This window comes from Nicotiana attenuata, unplaced genomic scaffold (assembly GCF_001879085.1).
Source record: "Nicotiana attenuata strain UT unplaced genomic scaffold, NIATTr2, whole genome shotgun sequence".
Lineage (NCBI taxonomy): Eukaryota > Viridiplantae > Streptophyta > Magnoliopsida > Solanales > Solanaceae > Nicotiana > Nicotiana attenuata.
In genome coordinates this window covers 104,420-121,083 of record NW_017671978.1, presented here as the reverse complement: position 1 = coordinate 121,083, position 16,664 = coordinate 104,420, and the positions used below count along the sequence as shown (strand labels likewise).

At 37.7% G+C, this 16,664-nt stretch overlaps 1 protein-coding gene across 1 annotated transcript; it reads left to right on the top strand.

Moving 5' to 3' along the window:
* Window positions 1-4,758: 4,758 nt before the first annotated feature.
* LOC109211144 (21 kDa protein-like) lies at window positions 4,759-5,391 on the top strand. The gene has a single exon (XM_019374643.1). The coding sequence runs from the start codon at window positions 4,759-4,761 to the stop codon at window positions 5,389-5,391; it is 633 nt and encodes a 210-aa protein (XP_019230188.1).
* The last annotated feature ends 11,273 nt before the right edge of the window (window positions 5,392-16,664 follow it).

Below are 16,664 nucleotides of genomic sequence, written 5' to 3'. Positions count from 1 at the left end.
TGCCTTTATGGAATTTTCAAATAGAAATAATATCTTAACTATAATCTTTTCCATATGTAGCCCTCCTTTAACTGCACTACACGACAATATGATCACGTGAATGACATAAAAAACCTAATTACAATTGTTATTTGCATTCGGTAGCCACATTCACTTTTCATCTTAAAAAATTGGTATCTTATAATCAAAATGTTTTCTCCAGTTTCTAAAATTCTGTTGTGACCCATAACCATACCCCAAAACCAAAGTCCCAAAGTCATCCCAAATACCCCTTACCTTTCCCGATAACCAGTTGCTAGTTACGTTCTAGCAAATTAAACTAACCAATGATGTCCCTCTCTTCATCACCTCTCTCTCTCATTAGATCCTAGTAGACTAGCTATGTTATCCTCTTGAATGTTTCTATAAATTTCAATTGATCTCACCAACATTTCAGGCTTCAAACATACCTTAACTAAACACACATCTATATATTAACTTACAGGGCTACAAGAACACATTGTTCCTTCATCATCCCCACTAGAAATTCAAAATTTTATTACTGAAGCTTGAAGGTTGAGGATTTGAAATTTGAAATCCGAACAGTGTTGTTAAATCAGATGGGTGTTATTGCAATATCTTGAAAACATATTTGGGAAGCTAAATATGAAATTTAAGCTCATTTGGAGAAGATTTGGTGTGGCTTGGGCTGGATTTTGGTGGTTATGGTGGTTTTATATATGTGTATATCTTCATGCATATCAGTGTTCATCCGCATGTATATCAGAGTATATCCCCTTGTATATCTTTGCATATCCATCCAAATATGTGTGTGATATACATTGATATATATGATATATAATGTGATATAAACATATCGTAAGTATTGTCTATTACAAGTGTAACAAAGATATACATGAGTATATACTGACATACACGAGGATACATTTTATTGCCAAGAAATCGTTTGAACTCATGAGATTGAATATTTGATGAATATGTGCGATTATTTTGGACGACTCTGGACTTAAAAAGGAACAAGTGTGAAATTACGAGTTGAAAATTTAAATTCTCCTATTTTTTTTAGTTTGTTTTGTAGGATTTGGCTATCCATTATCAACTTTTTTAAGCTTTAGCTGCTAAATCTAATCTTTGGTTAAAATTCCGCCAACAGTTGCAAGGAATGATATATTCATGTTAATTTTCCCTTTTTTTATTTTCAATTTTTTTAAATCTTTATCCTCTTTCCTTGATTTCCCTTTAATTAGCTATAAATGATGAAAAAGAATACTACAAAGAGCATAACAACAAGAACAAGAACTATTACAACTATAACAACAACAACAACTATAAATTAAAGAGCATAAAAACAAGAACAATAACTATTACTACAACTATAAAGAACTAAAAAGTGTAAATGCAAAACAATTGCAACCGAATTGAAAGAGGGGGGGTGGGGTGGGGAAGCGGATACTACTTAATTATGGTTGCGATGGCATCAAATGGGGTTTGTAGTGGTTTGGCCGTCTGACTGTGTGCAAGATGCGTTATGCATGGACCATGATATCTGCTGCGACAAGTTTTGAGCACATGATGCTTGATATGATATGATACTAAAGGGTTATAATAAATTAATTTTTATGAATTATAATTGGTCGGTTTAAGAAAAGCTTCCCTTAGTTAACACCATTTTCTTCCTTCAATTTGAATTGGAGTCTACCAATTAAAATTCCCCGACCTAAATTAATCAAAACTATAAATAATCTATTCTATTAAAGTATCAGCAGAGAGGACTTCTGGAATTTGCTGGAGATCTACACAACTTGCAAATCACATTTATTTCTTCTCAATTTATGACCTACCATATATTTCGAAGACATAATGAATGTAAGTAATGGGATCTCGAATCTCTTCTTTTTTTTTTTTCTCCAAAGACTTTCCACCTTTAATGGTGGATTGAACATCTATTCGTAAGCTACTACCCCCTCGGTATTAATTCATGTGGTATTGTTTATATGAAAGTTTAATAATGAGAATATATAGTTTGCTGGAACTTGTGGTATTAAACATGTCATGATATTTTGTGGTTATAAAAATATGTCATTAAGGACAAAATTAGAATTTTTAAGTTAGATTATAAAATACAAAATAGTGTCATTTTTCTTTTTGGAATGGAAAAATGCATGTCACATAAAATAAAATAGAGGGAGTAGCAAAAGATAATATATGTAGGAGGAACATTGATCAAGACCAACTATGTGATCGTTACAAATACAATTCGGTTCAAGAGTCCGAAATCGAATCCCACAAGGAAACAAACTATTCACTAAAACTTTAACTACTGCCAAGATATCTAGTAAACCAATTTACGTATTATCAAGCTGTAATTTTTGAGTGTTGAAACTAACATATTGCAACTAAGACAATGCTGTAAAACTATCACTAATTAGAGAATGGTTTGAATTCAAGATAAAGGAAGCCTGAAGTTAAGACTTCCCCAATTTTCTGATTCCTTCTCATTACGTAATTTATAATTTTGCCAATTTGTTCTTTATAGATCGTGGGCACTTAAATTTACTGTAATTATTTCTCGGTCAGTCACGATATTGTAATTGACGTATTCACTTGAACTACTCTAGCTAGCAATTTCTCACAATTTACTACGACCCCGTCAAAGCTTCATATATTTCTAAAGTCACTTTTAAACCCACAATATTAATCTCTCATATGCATAGGAGTGATGCCATCAACAACAACCTAAATATGCAGTCTTTCTCAAGTAACATATAATATATAACCACCCGTTAATAGAGAAACTTCGATTAACTAAGATCTCTTCAAATTATCATAAGGGTTCAGTAGATTTATTTTGTTAGTATTATCATCTCTACTTAGTACTGTTAATTTGTGTGTGTAATTACTAGGAAAGTTGGAACCTTTTTATTTTCTGTCCACCAACATAATGTTCGTGAAAGCTATTTCCATATGTTTTCTTTATTCATTTTGTCCGAGACAAGTTGCCGTAAGCATCAACGAGGAAGCAGCTGCCTTCTATGAACAGTTGGCATAACTCACCAGATGGAGATTTGATCTAAGCAATCTATTTATAATTTCTTGAGGAAAATGCTGTTTCCTGGGGAAGGTCGTAATCGTTTCATGACTAAATATTTAATCATTATTGATCACATAAATAATTGTTCAAAGTTTTCAGAATAATTTGGCTAATAAAACATTACTCGACTCCTTGAAAACCAGGTCTACTCAAATTAAACATTAATTTACCACAAAAAAGAAAAAAGAAAAATATCTAATGCGTAAGGTAGCATGCATGAATAAATAATAACTTGCCTTGCGTCCTCTTCCAAATTTCTTAACCGTCAAGCCAAGCATTAGATAAAATGTTACTTATGCTTGTAACAAGAATTGATGTCTGTGCTAGACCCCATTTTAGTAATTGTCTTATTACTGATATTTAATTTATCTTTTTGAAAAATATTTTTAATTCAATTAAACATCAGGAGATATTTTTTAGGAAATATTTTTTCATAGAAATCATTTTTCAGGAAAATACATTTCATTAAAAGTGTCTTCCGTCGAACCAAACACCATACCCCATAATTTTTATAAACATAGTTTAATTTAATTACTAATGAACGTACAAATAATACGTGGAAAGTCTCATAATCAATTTCGCTAACAAAAGATACTGCACTTAACAGAATTATAGATATTCTACGCCAAATTGAGCATTAGTTGACCACAAAATAAAATCATATGCGTAAGGTTGTATTGGTGAATAACTTCCCTTGCATTCTTTTCCAATGTTCTTTGTGTAAGATATTTAATAATGAATCATAGCAGAGATTAAAACAAAAACATAAACATAATCTTGAAATAGGTTCAAGAAGCTTACCGTTAAAATTCAGCAGCGACAATAAATGGTGATTAAGCCTAAGACCAACTTCCACAATCCACTAGATGGCTGGGACGCCTACTGTTACAACGCATTCAAGAGGCACAATATGCTAGAGTTTTCTAATAGCTAGGGAAAGGGGGGCTGACCTCTATTTATAGAAAGTGTCTACCCATCACAGGTCAATAGTTATTGGGCCTCACTTATCCACACACACAATATTTAATATTAGCCCCTTTGTTTATTCACCACTTGGGTCACGTCACTATCCTTTCAGGCTATAACCAATTAACGTAAGTCCAAGTTCCAACAATTTGAACTCCCTCCGTCCCATCTAATCATGTGACATATTTTTCTTTTTATTTTGTTCAGAAAAATAATACATTTTTATATGGATAAATAATTTAATTTTGTAAATTTTTTAATTTTACTCTGAAGGCAGTATCAAACTACTTCTCCAATATATTGTTGTAACAAGAATTAAGGCATGTGTTCACGAGACCCAAAATCTGACAGCTGCTTGTTTCAAGCAACTTAGCACGTCTAGCTTAGCAACCACTAAAACCAATTAAGTTATCATTAAACACAGTATTCATTAATCCTCTTATGGAAGTCTTCACATGCATTCGTTAAATGAAAGAAGTCAAATTCTCCATGCATGTGACAAACCTTTCTATATAAGACCATGCATATTCTTCATATTTTCCCATCACAAACCCTTTCTATCATCTCAATCTCTCTTCATCAATTTAGCTCTTTAATTTCTTCCTTGCATTTCCAAAGGTTAAGAATCCCTCTTTTCTTTTAATTAATTATAATACCATCCACCCAGTCTTTCACCTCCCGTGAAACAATCCCTCTTACCAATGGGAAAAATTAATATTCCTCTTTTGCTTCTCGTCCTCTCTGTTGTGGCTGTAGTCGAGAGCAACACTAGTCGATTGCGTCCTCACTCGACCTTTATAGAGACACAATGCAGGCGAACGCGTTATCCAGAACCATGTGTGACATTTCTATCCAAATATGTAAATCCAACATCACAAGATCCTCAAGAAATAGCTCAAGTTGCCTTGAAAGTGAGCCTAGTTAGGGCTCTACATACAAAAGCTTACATAGCAAAGGTATGTAAGGAACCTAAGCAAATGAAGGCAAAGGATTATCAAGCAATAAAAGAATGTCTTGTTCATATCTCTCATGGTGTTTCCCAACTCACAAATGCTGTCAAAGAGCTTCACAATTTGAAGTTAGATGGGCAATTAGAAGAGTTTTTATGGCATCAAAATAATGTTCAAACTTGGCTTAGTACAGTATTAACTGATGTTTACACTTGCATGGATGGACTTTCTGGTTATTCCAAGGGTGGAAAAGTGCAGGCTACCATTAAAGCTAAGGTTCTTAACGTTGCACAAGTCACTAGCAATGCTCTAGCTTTGTTTAATGGATTTGCTGCTAAGTATAAGACCTCTCATCATGCTAGCTATGACAGTAACAAACCCTAATTATTAGTGTCATATGGTATTTGAATTTGTCGTCTTTTCTTATTTTTTATGGGTTTAACTTATATACACAGTTGGTGTATATAATTTTTATTATATTACTGTATTTTAACCTGTTGTCGCAGCTCGTCTGCCTGATTTTTCAGGTATCTATAGTTGATGGTGTAAAAATTATGTCACACTATCAGTGTCTAAAAGTTAAATCCATTATTGGTTATGTACGTACTCATATTTATTGTAACTCATGTAAAATAAAAGAAAAATAGTTTGACTTTTTTTTTTTTTCTGGTTGGTAACTAGTTGGACCAAGATGCTCTCAGATTTCATTTTGCGCAATAAACTTTGTTAATTTACCTATAGTTTTTAGCGATCTCCGTCATGATTTGAATTTGGTGAGAGCTACTTCCATCAGAAATCGAAATCGTAATCTCATATACAAATTTTGTGCTCTTGATATGTTGGTCATAACCTAGCGTAATATTGAAAATAAGATACATTATTTTGTTACAATAGCTAAATATGATATGATATATAATATAAAAATTCTTTTCACAATGATGTAGTATAAGCTAAATTGTAGATTTTTCACTCAACATATACTGCCAATTACAATTTAAAGGGAATATACGGGAATGGGAGCAATTTGGTTACAACTTAGCAAAACAAGAATCGAGCACTTCACTATGTTGACCTCACCCATTGTTGGGTTTTGGATGTATTTAATTAATATATTAAATACTTAAAAGAGGGTGAATGGGAAATGGAGGGAAATAAAATTTTTGAGTGAAATTTTAAGTCCCGCCCTTGGCAAATGGGCATTGTCCCATATTGGAAGAGGAAGAGGTTTTTTATGGGTATATAAGCAATTGCTCTTCTTCTAGCTCTTAAATAGTTGAGAAGAAGGCAAGCCTCGCGCCGTCGTCGTCGTCGCTCGGCTCGGCTTCGGCTTCGGCTTCGGCTTCGGCTTCGGCTTCGGTTTGGACCAAATTTATTTGTTAATAGTAAAATATTAACAGAAATATTATTAAATATTTGTTTTAATAACAGAATATTAATATTAAATCCAATCCATTTTTCTGTTTTGATAACAGAAAAGTAATTACCCTCTTCAATTTTCCCTATTTATTGTTGAGTAAATGGCCATTTATGTAATGGCATTTATGCTGTGGGCATTTTGCATAAACAGCCATTCTGAAGAGTTGCACCTCTTCAGATTTCAGCCCAACTTTGGCTATAAATACAACACTATTCTGCTAAGAATTTCACTACGATTTTCTGAGTTTTCTCTCCTTCTTCTGCATACTTTTAGCATCAAACAAAGCAAAAGTAAGTGTGATTTGCTACCGAACTTTGTGTTCGCTGAAACACTGGGTTTGAAGTACCATTACACCAGTGTGTAATTCGTTCTATCCTGGGAGGAAATAATCCATAACCTTGGGTACTAGGAGGGGATTAAATTCCTTAAGGAAACACTGTGAATTCAGTGGGCTCGAATTGGTTTTCTATTATTTCGTTGTTCATTTCTGTTTATGTTCATTTCTGTTTATATTCATTTATATTTCCAGAATTATTTTACAAATACAGTTGATTAACAAGCTTAAGGAATTTAATATATTTTCTGTATTTGTACTTACTGTTTCTGGAAGAGTAAAACATTTGTGGTTTTGTACTCTATTAAAATCTACGTGATTTTAACGTTTGTGTCATTCTTTTACAGAAATGACTAATGAGAATGAGAACCAAGCTGTTCCAATGGTGAATGCCAATGCCTCAACAAGCCGAACGACACCGGCAGCATTGGCACCGGCGGAAAAACCCGGAAAATTTTCCGGGATTGATTTCAAGCGCTGGTAGCAAACGATGTTCTTCTATTTGACTACTCTAAGTCTCTAGAAGTTCATCAAGGAAGATGTTCCTGTGCTGTCCGATGAAACTCCAGAAACTGAGCGCTTTCTCGTGATTGAGGCGTGGAAGCATTCAGATTTTTTGTGCAAGAATTATATTCTAAGCGGGCTGGAGGATGCTTTGTATAACGTCTACAGTGGCATGGAAACGTCAAAGGAACTGTGGACAACGCTTGAAAAGAAATACAAAACCGAAGATGCCGGGTTGAAAAAGTTTGTTGCTGCAAAGTTTTTGGACTACAAATGGTAGATAGCAAGTCTGTTATTACCCAAGTCCAGGAATTGCAAGTGATTATTCACGATCTCCTTACTGAAGGTCTTGTCATCAATGAAGCATTTCAAGTAGCAGCAATGATTGAGAAGTTGCCTCCTTTGTAGAAAGACTTCAAAAACTACTTGAAACACAAACGCAAGGAGATGTCCCTTGAAGATCTCATTGTTCGGTTGAGAATCGAAGAGGACAACAAAATTGCTGAAAAGAGAGGCCGTTGAAACTCAACAATAATGGGAGCAAATATTGTTGAAGAGAACAAAAAGAGAAAAAAGGCTTCTGGACCAAAATACAACCCAAGCAAGAAGCTGTTCAGTGGAAACTGCTACAACTGTGGAAAAACCGGACACAAATCTACGGAGTGTCGTGCTCCGAAGAAAGACAAGAAGAAGGGTCAAGCAAACATGGTCGAAAAGCATGATGATGTTGATGATTTATGTGCCATGCTTTCCGAATGCAACTTGGTGGGCAATCCTAAAGAGTGGTGGATTGATTCTGGAGCCACTCGCCATGTTTGTGCTGTTAGAGAAGTTTTTGCTTCTTATGCTCCTGTTGGACCCGATGAGACGATTTCTATGGGAAATGCTTCAAAGGCGAAGATTGAAGGATGTGGGAAAATATTTCTCAAAATGACTTCCGGCAAAGTGGTGACTTTGAACAACGTCCTTCATGTTCCCGAGATTAGGAAGAATTTAGTCTCTATTGGACTTCTTGTTAAGAATGATTTTAAATGTGTTTTTGTTTCCGATAAGGTTGTAATAAGTAAGAATGAAATGTTTGTAGGAAAAGGTTACCTCACTGAGGGCCTTTTCAAGCTGAATGTAATGGTTGTTGAAAATAATAATAAAGTTTCAGCTTCGTCTTACTTACTTGAGTCAAATGAATTATGGCATATACGTTTGGGTCATGTCAATTATAAAACCTTACGGAAAATGATTAATTTGGAAGTATTTTCCAAGTTTGAATGTGACAAATCAAAATGTCAAGTATGTGTGGAATCTAAGTATGTTAAACATCCTTATAAGTCAGTTGAAAGGAATTCAAATCCTTTAGACTTAATTCACACAGATATTTGTGACATGAAGTCAATACCATCTCGCGGTGGAAAAAAGTATTTCATAACTTTTATTGACGATAGTACTCGATATTGCTATGTTTGCTTACTTAATAGTAAAGATGAAGCAATAGACGCATTCAAGCAATACAAAAAAGAAGTTGAAACGCAACTTAATAAGAAAATCAAAATGATAAGAAGTGATAGGGGTGGTGAATATGAATCTCCTTTTGAACAAATATGTTTAGAATATGGAATTATTCATCAAACAACGACCCCTTACACGCCCCAATCCAATGTGATTGCAGAAAGAAAGAATCGTTCATTAAAGGAGATGATGAATTCATTATTGATAAGTTCTGGTTTGTCACATAACTTGTGGGGGGAAGCCGTTCTTACGGCTAGCAGAATACTAAATCGAGTACCCCATAGCAAAACACAATCCATTCCATATGAAAAATGGAAAGGAATGTAACGACCCGACCGTTCGTTTTGAGTCCTAGCGCTCCGTTCAGCGGTCGGAGGCCATGAACAGCTTCATTTTAGGTATTACAGCTTGTACGCATGGTCGAAATTAAGTTCCGGAAAGTTCAGAGTCGATTTGGAAAGAGAATTCTTATTTCAGAAGCTTAAAGTGAAAGAATGAACTAGGATTGGAATTTTGAGTAAACGACCTCGGAATCAGGATCTGAAGGTTCCAGCAGGTTTGTAGGATAATTTTGGACTTGGGCGTATGCCCGGTTCGGGTTTTGGATAACCCGGGAATGTTTTGGCGGCTATTGTGGAAGTTAGTATTTTAGAAGAAATTTCATAAGTTTGGCTTGAAGTGCATTTCAGTGTTATCGATGTCCGTTTGGGACCGAGTCTGTGAATAGCCCCGTATGGTGATTTTGGAGTTGGGAGCGCGATCGGAAGTGAATTCGGAGGTCCGTAGGTCATTTTGGAGTCATTTGGCTAAAGATAGAAAATTTGAGGGTTTTGAGAAGTTTGACCGGAGGTTGACTTTTTGATATCGGGGTTGGAATCCGATTCCGAAAGTTGCAGTAGGTCCGTAATGTCGAATATGACTTGTGTGCAAAATTTGAGGTCAATCGGACTTGATTTGATAGGTCTAAGCATCGAAAGTTGAAGTTGGAAGTTCTAAAATTCTTAAAGCTTGGATTGGGGGTTGATTCATGATTTTGGCGTTGTTTGACGTGATTTGAGGCCTCGAGCGAGTCCGTAATGTGTTTTAGGATTGGTTGGTATATTTGGTTGGGGTCCCGGGGGGCCTCGGGTGGATTCCGGATGGTTAACGGATCGAATTTGGGAGTTGAGGAATAGCTGAAGGTATGCTGCTTCTGTCATAACCGCATCTGCGGTTCTAGAACCGCAGATGCGGTCAGTCCATCGCAGGTGCGACCAAGGGCCAGTCCAAGGGAAACCGCAGAAGCGGCCCAGTTTTCGCTGAAGCGGTTCTGCAGAAGCGGGACCCAGACCGCAGAAGCGGTCCAGGCATTTTGGGCCAAGTTCGCAGAAGCGATCCTAATTCCGCAGAAGCGGTCTTCGCAGAAGCGGTCAGTGCACCGCAGAAGCGGAAACAGCTGAGGCAGTGAGGTCTTTTAAAATTCGGGGTTGGGTTCATTTCAACCCCATTTTCTTCCATTGAAGTCGATGGGGAACAGCTTTGAGGTGCCATTTTCGTCACTCATCATGAGGTAAGTAATTTATGCTAGCTTTGAGTTAAATATCAAGTTTATACATGGATTTAGGCAAGGAAATTATGNNTGAATTCAGCAAATTTATGCAGTCATGTTTGGGTACAGCGTGTAGTGATTGATACGGTGTTCGTATGTTGGAAACAGGCCTGTCAGAGAATTTCGGATGTTGGAATTAGGCTCTAAGGCCTATTTGTTTGAATAAAAAGGGAATATCTTCAGAACTGATCGAGCTAATGTGCTCAACTGAGTGGTGGTAGCACGGGAAGGTGCATGAGAAGTTAACCGGTGATTTCAGACTACTTCAGTGTAGTTCTCAGCACGTTCGAGGACGAACGTATGTTTAAGTGGGAGAGAATGTAACGACCCGACCGGTCGTTTTGAGTCCTAGCGGTCCGTTCAGCGGTCGGAGGCCATGAACAGCTTCATTTCAGGTATTACGGCTTGTACGCGTGGTCGGAATTAAGTTCCGGGAAGTTCAGAGTCGATTTGGAAAGAGAATTCTTATTTCAGAAGCTTAAAGTGAAAGAATGAACTAGGATTGGAATTTTGAGTAAACGACCTCGGAATCAGGATCTGAAGGTTCCAGCAGGTTCGTAGGATGATTTCGGACTTGGGCGTATGCCCGGTTTGGGTTTTGGATAACCCGGGAACGTTTTGGCGCCTATTGTGGAAGTTAACATTTTTGAAGAAATTTCATAAGTTTGGCTTGAAGTGCATTTCAGTGTTATCGATGTCCGTTTGGGATTCCGAGTCTGTGAGTGGCCCCGTGTGGTGATTTTGGAGTTGGGAGCGCGATCGGAAGCGAATTCGGAGGTCCGTAGGTCATTTTGGAGTCATTTGGCTAAAGATAGAAAATTTGAGGGTTTTGAGAAGTTTGACCGGAGGTTGACTTTTTGATATCGGGGTCGGAATCCGATTCCGGAAGTTGCAGTAGGTCCGTAATGTCGAATATGACTTGTGTGCAAAATTTGAGGTCAATCGGACTTGATTTGATAGGTCTAAGCATCGAAAGTTGAAGTTGGAAGTTCGAAAATTCGTAAAGCTTGGATTGGGGGTTGATTCATGATTTTGGCGTTGTTTGACGTGATCTGAGGCCTCGAGCGAGTCCGTAATGTGTTTTAGGATTGGTTGGTATGTTTGGTTGGGGTTCCGGGGGGCCTCGGGTGGATTCCGGATGGTTAACGGATCGAATTTGGGAGTTGAGGAATAGCTGAAGGTATGCTGCTTCTGTCATAACCGCATCTGCGGTTCTAGAACCGCAGATGCGGTCAGTCCATCGCAGGTGCGACCAAGGGCCAGTCCAAGGGAAACCGCAGAAGCGACCCAGTTTTCGCTGAAGCGGTTTTGCAGAAGCGGGACCCAGACCGCAGAAGCGGTCCAGGCATTTTGGGCCAAGTTCGCAGAAACGATCTTAATTCCGCAGAAGCGGAAACAGCTGAGGCAGTGAGGTCTTTTAAAATTCGGGGTTGGGTTCATTTCAACCCCATTTTCGTCCATTGAAGTCGATGGGGAGCAGCTTTGAGGTGCCATTTTCGTCACTCATCATGAGGTAAGTAATTTATGCTAGCTTTGAGTTAAATATCAAGTTTGTACATGGATTTAGGCAAGGAAATTATGAAAAATTTATGTTTTCGTGGAAAACCTAGAAATTGGCATTTCTTGGAATTTGGCCACGATATTGAGTATGAAATTTAGTGAAAATTATATATTTGAGTTCCTAAGGTCATGGGTAATCTTTATCTTCAAAGAATTTCGGATTCCGGGCACGTGGGCCCGATGGCGTTATGGTCAACTTTTCGATCGGAGTTAGGAATTGCTATAAATTAGTTTGTAATGAATATTTGAGCATAAATTAATGGATTTGCGTAACCGTTGGCTAGTTTTGGAGCATGGTGCATCAATTGATGTCCCCGAAAGGGTATGGATTGCCGGTTATGGATCTTCGGAGCGAGGTGAGTCTCCTTTCTAACCTTGTGAGAGGGAATTTTTCCCATAGGTGAAATAATTGATTATGTGCTCCTATTTGTGGGGGCTACGTGCGCACGAGGTGATGGAGTCCGTGCGTAGCTACTATTATGCTATTGTCCGGGTAGTTAGGACCCAAAAACATGCTATACTTGAATTATTTACGAACCTATTGATAGCTTGAGCTGCTTAAACTACATCAAATCAGTGAACGAATTTCTAAAAAGGGTTTAAACTTCATTTTTTCCTAAATTAAAAAAGAGAATTAGCTTTCCTTGAATAATTGCCCCATGTTGGCTTATTGACTGAATGTCTCTGTGTTTATTTTGGAACGGGCCGAACGCCTCGGTAGATTAATTAGATACATCTATAGGCGCACCGTCGACCCTCGGCAAGTGCACATTTCATTTCTGTTGGAGCGGACCGTCGCCTCGGTTTGATTTGCGCATGATTTATATATCGTTGCCTGAGAATTTTATACGTTAATGCTGCCCTTCATGGCTTGAGATAAATTGATAAAATAAAGAAAAGTAAACCTTGAAAATCCTTTATTATTTGTTGAAGGTGTATTGCCTGTTTTACAGCTTTGCGAGTTAGAATTGTTAGGTAAAATCCCTGATTTCCTCACACATTTAGTATGTTATCATTGGACCGCTAGTAAGTGTCAAAGTTGACCATCTCGTCTCTACTTCTTCGAGATTAGGCGGGATACTCATTGAGTACACGTTGTTTATGTACTCATACTACACTTCTGTGCATTTTTTATGCACAGGTATATCTATTTCTAGCAGCCCACTGGGCGTAGCAGCGCGGATGATTTTGGGCTAGGTGAGTTGCACTATTCGAGGCGCCCCGCAGCTAGTATAGCCCTCTTCAGAACATTGGATTTATTCCCTGCCCATTGTATTCCGGATGGATGTTGTATTTTACTTCCCTATCAGTAGATGCTCATGCACTTGTGACACCGGGTTTTGGGATAGTTTGAAGTATTGTATTAACTGCTTATCATTTAAATTTGATTTGAGACTATATTCTTTAATATTGCTAAACTTGAAGGAAAATCATAGATTTCAGAAGTAATAAAACGAGAATTTGATTAAGTAACTTGGTTGGCTTGCCTGACAGCAGTGTCCGGCACCATCACGACCCTTAGTGGATTTTGGGTCGTGACAACATGGTATCAGAGCACTAGGTTCCTAGGGTCTCACGAGTCATGAGCAAGCCTAGTAAAGTCTCGCGGATCAGTACGGAGACGTCTGTACTTATCCTCGGGAGGCTGCCGGACTGTTAGGAGTACTTCCCTTCTTGATTCCTTATCGTGCGATTTGATCCTTGGAGGCGTATGCCTTTAATTCATTCCTACTCAATCTTACGCGATGCAAAGCGCTTGTTATAAATTGAGAATTGAAGAATCATAACGGTACTACAGATGTGATACAGGATGTTTCTCCTGGCATAGCTGATCGGATTATTATCGTCGCTTTATGGAAGAATACTTTATTGTTTCCGCTCAGTAACGGTACTTCTGAGGGCTTGAGGCTAGGCACAAGTTACCATGATGCTTATGAATGACTGTTCCAGGCCATTGAGTCGATAAATTGAGTCGATATACGAGCAATCCAGGCCAATCTCATTGGATGGCCAAGAAACGAGTTTTGGGGTATTTAGTACATACCAGGACTTTGCTTTGCACTACAATAAATATCCTGCGGTCATTGAGGGATACTGTGATGCAAATTGGATCACCGGATCAACTGATTCCATGTCCACAAGTGAATATGTATTCACTATTGGTAGAGGAGCGGTATCTTGGAAGTCATCCAAACAAACTTGTATTGCCCGCTCTACAATGGAGGCTGAGTTCATAGCCTTGGATAAAGCCGGTGAAGAAGCTGAATGGCTCTGGAATTTCTTGGAAGATATTCCATTTTGGCCCAAACCGTTGGCACCAATATGCATACATTGTGATAGTCAAGCGACAATTGAAAGGGCTGGGAGCGTTATGTATAACGGTAAGTCTCGCCATATACGACGAAGACATAAAACCGTTAGACAATTACTCTCTAGAGGAATTATCACGATTGACTATGTAAAGTCAAGTGATAATGTGTCGGATCCACTTACGAAAGGCCTAACTAGAGAGGTAGTTGAGAAGTCATCAAGGGGAATGGGACTGTGACCGAGAACAAGTCATAGTGGCGGTAACTCTACCTAGAAGACTGGAGATCCCAAGATCTAGGTTCAAGGAGGTCAAACAAAGTCATTTATGACGGTTCAACATTGTTAACTAAACTTTTGGTCCATTCTCGTGATGAGACAATGTTCAGTAACAGGGATAAAGCATTAAGGCTTTTTAATGATTTCTGAATTTGATACGGGGTATATCAAATAGTGTATCTACGGGATGACACGTTTAGGAATCACCTATGTAAGTGTGAAGTGTTAGCCGCTTCAAGGAGAACATTGTAAGGCCATTTCTCTACGCACTTATGAAACCAGGCGGTGTTCATGGTTGAAACGAACACAACAATGAGAATCAAAGACAGTTAAGGGTTGGTTGTGTGACTTGTGGTTGTCTAGGTATACACTAAAGTTCGACGGTTCAAAGATATCAAATCTACCGATTGATCGAGTATATCCGACATAAGTTCACTACGGAAGGTTCAAAGGGAAACCTACTTATCCAGATGCAATTAATCCTTACTTGCGAATCACACAGTTTTTCATGCATACTTCCGTGATATAGCCATTCCCCATTCATGTGGGGGATTGTTGGGTTTTGGATGTATTTAGTTAATATATTAAATACTTAAAAGAGGGTGAATGGGAAATGGAGGGAAATGAAATTTTTGAGTGAAATTTTAAGTTTTCCCCCTTGGCAAATGGGCATTGTCCCATATTGGAAGAGGAAGAGGTTTTTTATGGGTATATAAGCAATTGCTCTTCTTCTAGCACTTAAAGAGTTGAGAAGAAGGCAAGCCTCGCGCCGTCGTCGTCGCTCGCTCGGCTCGGCTTCGGCTTCGGCTTCGGCTACGGCTACGGCTACGGCTACGGCTTCGCCTTCGGCTTCGGCTTCGGCTTCGGATTCGGATTCGGATTCGGATTTGGTCAAATGATCGATTGATTGATTAACTTTTTGGACCAAATTTATTTGTTAATAGTAAATATTAACAGAAATGTTATTAAATATTTGTTTTAATAACAGAATATTAATATTACATGTTAATATTAAATCCAATCCTTTTTTCTGTTTTGGTAACAGAAAAGTAACTACCCTCTTCAATTTTCCCTCTTTATTGTTGAGTAAATGGCCATTTATGTAATGGCATTTATGCTGTGGACGTTTTTCATAAACAGCCATTCTGAAGAGTTGCACCTCTTCAGATTTCAGCCCAACTTTGACTATAAATACTACACTATTCTGCTCAGAATTTCACTACGATTTTCTGAGTTTTCTCTCCTTCTTCTGCATACTTTTAGCATCCAACAAAGCAAAAGTAAGTGTGATTTGCTACCGAACTTTGTGTTCGCTGAAACACTGGGGTTTGAAGTACCACTACACCAGTGTGTAATTCGTTCTATCCTGGGAGGAAATAATCCATAACCTTGGGTACTAGGAGGGGATTAAATTCTTTAAGGAAACATTGTGAATTCAGTGGGCTCGAATTGGTTTTCTATTATTTCATTGTTCATTTCTGTTTATGTTCATTTCTGTTTATATTCATTTATATTTCCAGAATTATTTTACAAATATAGTTGATTAACACCCATAACTTCAAGAACTTCAGGGCTTGCCCAAATAAAATTTAAAACTTAACCACCTTTAACTTACCTTTTTTAACGGCTATGCACAACGGCACAAGCCTATTCACGTAAATACGACCCTGCTCTAATGAAACTTTAATCATCTCCTGTAGCTTATTCTAACATAGTCGGATCTAACTTTGAACAATTATTATTCTCCTTCTCGTATCAAACTTGACCTTTTAAATTGTCTATTTATCTTCTACAAATTTTATGCTTTTTATAAAATAAATCTATAATATAATAGTAATTTTTTTCTTTATTTTAAAACAACCTCTTCCAGAAATGCAGGGTAAGGCTGCGTACGATAGACCTTTGTGGTCCGGCCCTTCCTCGGACCCCGCACATAGCGGGAGCTTAGTGCACCGGGCTGCCTTTTTTTTTTTAAAATTTATTATGGACTTACCTATAGACATACAAATAATAGTTTTGAAGAAAGAGTGAGAAGTAGGAATCACGCATATAAGTTAGACAAAATTACATCAGATGTCACTTGTCCCAAGCAGTACATATTTTGTTTTCACCCGTTAGCCCACATTATTAACTGTATTTTAGTTTTCTTTTTTCATTTCGCTTTC